The sequence below is a fragment of the Apteryx rowi genome, unplaced genomic scaffold, assembly GCF_003343035.1.
Source record: "Apteryx rowi isolate R43461 unplaced genomic scaffold, aptRow1 scaffold_472, whole genome shotgun sequence".
NCBI lineage: Eukaryota > Metazoa > Chordata > Aves > Apterygiformes > Apterygidae > Apteryx > Apteryx rowi.
This window is the reverse complement of record NW_020450730.1, coordinates 145,794-151,515: the sequence shown is the minus strand read 5'-3', so window position 1 is coordinate 151,515 and position 5,722 is coordinate 145,794. Positions and strand designations below refer to the sequence as shown.

The 5,722-nt window shown below is 39.6% G+C and overlaps 1 protein-coding gene across 1 annotated transcript; it reads left to right on the top strand.

Annotated features, from left to right (window-relative positions):
• Window position 1: 1 nt before the first annotated feature.
• On the top strand, window positions 2-4,851 carry FGF20 (fibroblast growth factor 20; the record flags this gene model as incomplete). Its single annotated transcript, XM_026078181.1, has 3 exons — window positions 2-113; window positions 2,760-2,863; window positions 4,606-4,851. Coding segments are annotated over 3 exons (462 nt in total), but the record flags the coding sequence as incomplete, so codon positions are not given.
• Between the last annotated feature and the right edge of the window lie 871 nt (window positions 4,852-5,722).

Sequence of the window (5,722 nt, the reverse complement as noted above, 5' to 3'; positions counted from 1 at the left end):
GCACTTGCAGGGCATCCTGCGGCGGCGGCAGCTCTACTGCCGCACCGGCTTCCACCTGCAGATCCTGCCCGACGGCAGCGTGCGCGGCACCCGCCAGGACCACAGCCTCTTCGGTAGGCAGCTGCCCGCCGCGGCGGGGCGGGTGCATGGGGCGGGGGGGTGCACATGTGCCCGTGCACGTGTGTGTGTATGTGCCCGTGTGCGTGTTTGTGTCTGCACGTGTGCATGTGCACCTGTATATGTGTTGCATGCGTGCGTGTGCATGTGCACGTGTATGTGCACCTGTATGTGTGTGCACATGTGTGTATGTGCACATGTGTGTGTGTGCACCTATATGTGTGTGCATGTGTGTGTGTGTGTACCTGTATATGTGTGCGTGTGTGTACGTGTGTGTGCATGTGCACCTGTATGTGTGCACATACATGTGCGTGTATGTGTGTATGCATGTGCACCTGTATATGTACATGTGTGTGCATGCATATGCATGTAGATGTGTGTGCATATGCACGTGTGTGTGCACCTGTGTATGTGCACATGTGTGAGCGTGTGCACACATGCCCCTGTGAAGGAGGTGTGATGCTGGTGTGCTGGGGCAGGTGGGTGAGAGGCTGGGCTGATCACTGGCTGCGCCCTCCTGCTCAAAGACGTCAGAGCGAGGGTGCAGGAGAGGGCTGTGCACCCTGTGCCAGCTGTGAGACCCCCGTGTGTGCCCAGCTCAGCCTGTGCCGGGTGCGTGTGAGCGCAGGCACACACCTGTGGGCTTCATGGGGAAAGTGAAAGATCGGGTCAGTCACAGCGCTCTGTATAGACTAGCTGTATTGCAGTGTCTTGAGTCTTTATAAATTAATACAGATCATGGACTAAGTCGCTCTGACCCTTTCCTCTGCATCAGACTGCTTTGTTTTGCAGAGSAGAAAGTTGAAGCAGGGAGGCCTGAAATGCCTCCTCTGCTCAAATACTTAAAATGCTTCATGGTACTTTCGGTCAATAAACCAAAAGGAGGAGAGGACAACTCAAGAATGTAAATGTTTACTGCAATATAAGAGTAAATCCTAAATAATGGGTGTAGGAGCTGAGCATCTGAACAAACCTGCTGTTGTCAACTACATGCGAATTTTTGTGTGCATTGATTTAGCAGTCATAAAAAGGTGATTAAAGAGTTTCCTATCATCTTTCTAATAGTCAAAACAATCTGCTGGAATGGCTCTTAATTGCTTTTATAACACATGGATGCTTTCAGAAGTGAAAGAGCAGTAGTCAAACAGAAAGTTCTTCTCAGAAGGAAGATTTCCTACAGCATGTAAACATGAAATAAATCTTTGCTTAAAAAGAAAAAAAAATTAGCCCCAGATCAAACATTCATTGGGCTTTTTAGAAATGTTCTTCCTTTATGCTACCACTATTCTCTGCAGGTTTGTCTGATGTGGTTGCTTTGTGGGTTGAATCACCTGCTTATTATAGTTTTGAAAAAGGGTGGCTTTGAAAATGATACCAGAAAGACAAAATACCTCCACCTCTTTTTATGGGATTTTGTGCTTTAGGAACTGGAAAACCTATGATGATTTACACGCAGTAGGATTTTGAATGCTTACTCTTTGTAAAGGATTTATTTCCTTTGCTGCTTGGTTATATAAATAAGAGACATGCCAAAGCGCAATTAAAATTCAAAACATTTTAAATTATTGTATAGTCCAGACAGTCCATCTGTCTTAGAGTGAAAAATGGTCCTGAATGAAAAAGAGTAGTCGCAAATACAGAAAATAGACAAAAAGACATAGTCAAACTCAAACACACTATTTAAACACTTTCCTGAGATTCAGATTTTTTTAAATGTAGTGTGGGTTTGTTGCTGCACAGCAAAACCTTAGGTATGATTCTAGAACAACTGCTTTTTGAGGCTTTGTTTATGTTTTTCACTTTCAAAAAGCCGGTTCACACATTCCCTTTCTTTCATATTTCATATGTAATGTAATCTGTGCATATCAATTGGTTAAATATGTTGTGCATATACTTGCCAAACTGCAGGCTTCAAATAATGCCCCATGCTCCTGATTACTTTGTATTAATATATATTATGTTTTGGACCAATGTAGTATAAATAGTGCTATAATTCAAACATTAGAAAATAAGCAACATAATTCATGCACATGAAAAGCCTGCACTGATGATAGCAAGTTGTGTCAAGAGGTGTGGGCCCATATGCTAGATAAGATGTCTGGCAAATACTTTTTTTTTTTTTTTTTTCCTGTGGGTAGATTCTGTTTTATAAAATTCCCATCTGTACTTTGATTTCCATTCAAATGGTCTAATAATGGAAATGTTTTTTTTAAGATAATGCTATAGAGAAGGTAAAATATATTTTGGGGTTATTCAAACCTATCTTCCAGTATTTGAGTGGGAAGTTCAGCAAATAGTCTATAGTCATTATAGATTGCAACTGTATAGTACTGAAGGCTTTAGCCTCAGTGATGAATGGAATCCTTTCTTATTCAAAATAAAAAGGTTTCTTTAAAGAATGTAGCATTCTTCCAAGATGTGACTTCTCAGACTGCTTTCCTGTGAAAGCTATAAACATTTCCATTCAATATTTGAAATTTCAGAAAATGTAAGCCACATTTATTATAAAAAATGTGGTTTTCCCCTTGCTTTCAACTGTATTTTGGATGTATTTCTTGATTTTTTTTTATTTTATTTTTATTTTTTGTCACAGGTTGAATTAAAGCCATCTCTTTTGTTTTTTCCTTTGGGTGTATGTTCAGGTATCCTAGAATTCATCAGCGTGGCGGTGGGACTGGTCAGCATCAGAGGTGTGGACAGTGGCCTTTACCTTGGAATGAACGAGAAGGGAGAACTCTATGGATCTGTAAGTACTACCTTCGGGTCAGTTTGTACATGTTCAGGTTTTAACTACCTTACTAGCACTGAGCAAACACCTCAGGCAGCTAGCTTAGGTAATCTTCGCTTTCAAAGCATGACCATCTTTTCCTGTTGAAAAGTATGCTAAATTCTCAAAGCATGTGGTATTGGCTTGGATGCTGAAGATTTGATGGGAAAATTTTCTCTGTCTTAGATTAAGAAAACTGAAAAGAAATATTCCTCTTGAATTAAGACAAAAAGAGCTATTTAAACTAGCTATTTAAAAAGCCTTTAAGTTGCCTGGTATATAATTTTCTTTGTAAGTACTAACCCTGCAGGACTGTCATGGTCAGCACATATTCTATCATTAAAAATATTTAATGCATGTGCAAAAGAGTTAAAAGGATAGCTATGGAACAAATCAACAATTAATATAATACCCTGACTTACTTTACGTGTAGCCTAATGCACCTTTATAAATCAACAGGTGATACTTCCAGGTACCAGCTTTTTAATGTAAAAGCATTCTTTCAAGTGTTGGGGGGAAAAGAAAGACAATACCATATGTCACAGTTGTATACCACCGTTATTTGCAAAATCTGAATGGGGCAAGAGTACCAGCAGTGCCTGTTGGTCCAAATGCTGGAATATTTGTGTCTAAGAATGAAAACAAGCTTGTACTCTTTAGTTATCTGATCCTAATGAATAACTTCAACCTGACACTGTAAAATATAAGCTTTGATTTTTTTTTTCTCTTTTTTTTCCCAGTACTAATACAGTAATAATGGTCTTGCACTCCTTCCAAGTTTTAAAATGTCTTGAGATAAAATATTCTGTCTCTCCTCCCAGTTAATGCCTCATTGTTTTAGGGCATAGTTTTTTCACCAGCAAGTAGATATTTCAAGTTCATCACTGCTGTTTCTATTGCTTCTGGGACCAACTTATTTATAGTTTAGCTATACCTCATATTTCATATTGAAAGTGATGAATACTTTCTAAACAGAAAGGAGAAAAGTGTGTGTTATCAGTATTTGTGACTTTATGGATCATCGACATCCTTTCTGGGTTTTGGCCTAAAAGTATTAGTATTAAAGGCTTTCATGGTATTTGGTGTTCTGGTTGAATAAAAAATGGTGACCTGCTGGCAAAGTTCTTGCACTTACACTGGACCATACAGCTTAAACTGAGGTTATGATAGCTTTCCTTTGTGTCATAACAGTATTTCTCCACAGAAGGAAAGCAGTAACCACCTACTATTTGTTGTGGTCAGTCCTGTTTAAAATGTGAGAAGTAAAGTATACCACAAAGAACACTTTCCAGTACCTTGCTGATCTGTAACGTAGTGCCTGAATCCATCCACCAGATCTCTTTTCTAGAAGGGGTAGATACCCCAGGACAGACCTCTCTGTAATACAGTTCCTGGAGGTCAAGTGAATTTTAGCTAAGTCGTACATGAGGAATGCCCTCCTAGAGGGAGTCATATAACTGGTGTTCAAATCCAAAACTGTGTATGAAGGGGTCCACTTTTCAAATGAGTAAAAGATAAGTTAGCCTTCCAAACTCCATTTCGTGTCTACATACTCTTTTGGGGTTTGATCTGTTAACATTTGAATGAACAGTAAGGCAGCACAAAGCCTAAAATATTTTGTTTACTTTTATCATGGTTTTTTTGTAAGTGTGTTGAGGTATTTAGTCAYTGATTGCTGAAAATGGCTTGACTTCCTATTTTTCTTCTGTTCCTTTCTGTAGGAGAAGCTAACTTCTGAGTGCATCTTCAGGGAGCAGTTTGAGGAAAACTGGTACAACACTTACTCATCCAACGTGTACAAACATGGAGATTCAGGGCGGCGATACTTCGTAGCACTTAACAAAGACGGTACCCCCAGAGATGGGGCACGGTCCAGAAGACACCAGAAATTCACACATTTCCTGCCCAGGCCCGTGGATCCTGAAAGAGTTCCAGAACTGTACAAGGATGTGTTGGGATACAGCTGAGGAGGGGCAGAAGTTTGGAAAAGACCCATCCYGGAGATGTTTGATCTTACTACTTCATCCGTGGCAATACCAGCATGGAGAATTTGCAGAGCTCTGCAATCCTGGCTTTGAAGAAGCTGCTTAGTGACAGCCAAGCCTCTATTTCCTGGCATTCGGATTTAGGAGACAAAGCCTTAAAGCTCAGAGCAGACCAGCCTCACTCAAATTTGCTGAATTGTCCAGTAGCCAGTGGGAAGTTGGAGTGTGACTTTTTTTAAATACCAGACTCCTGCCTGTTTTGTCTGGATTACTTACTGTCTATAAATTAGCAAAAAACTACCTACAGCGTCTGGATCAGAGAATAGCTGGAAGAAATAGTAAGAAATGAACTGTAAAATAGTGATAAATCTTGAACTGTATATGAAGCTGTAGTGGCTCCACTTCAGTGATGGACCTTAGATGTCAATGTATCACAGTCAGAGCTGGAACTTTTCTTCATAGGATGGACCTATTTATACATCTCCAGATAGCATATATTTATTTTATATATTTATTTATTAAAGAGTTTATTTTTTACTGGGATATGAAGAGAATACAAGCCCCCAACCCCAATGAGAAATCATTTACAGTGCCAATATTTAGTAGTGTCTGAGTAGTGTCATGATGCAGAAATGACATTACATTGCAATGCATCCAAACCCTGAACATTCAGATTTCATTGTTTATCAGTTATAGATTAGGTTATATTTTATGCACATACCATTGCCTCATGACTCTCCTTATTTTGGAAAGAACGTTGGTTACTTTTGACCTATGAGAGTGCCTTACAGATCTGTACTGAATTCAAATGCACATTTGAAAAGGGAATTAAAAATTATTTCACTTTATTGGG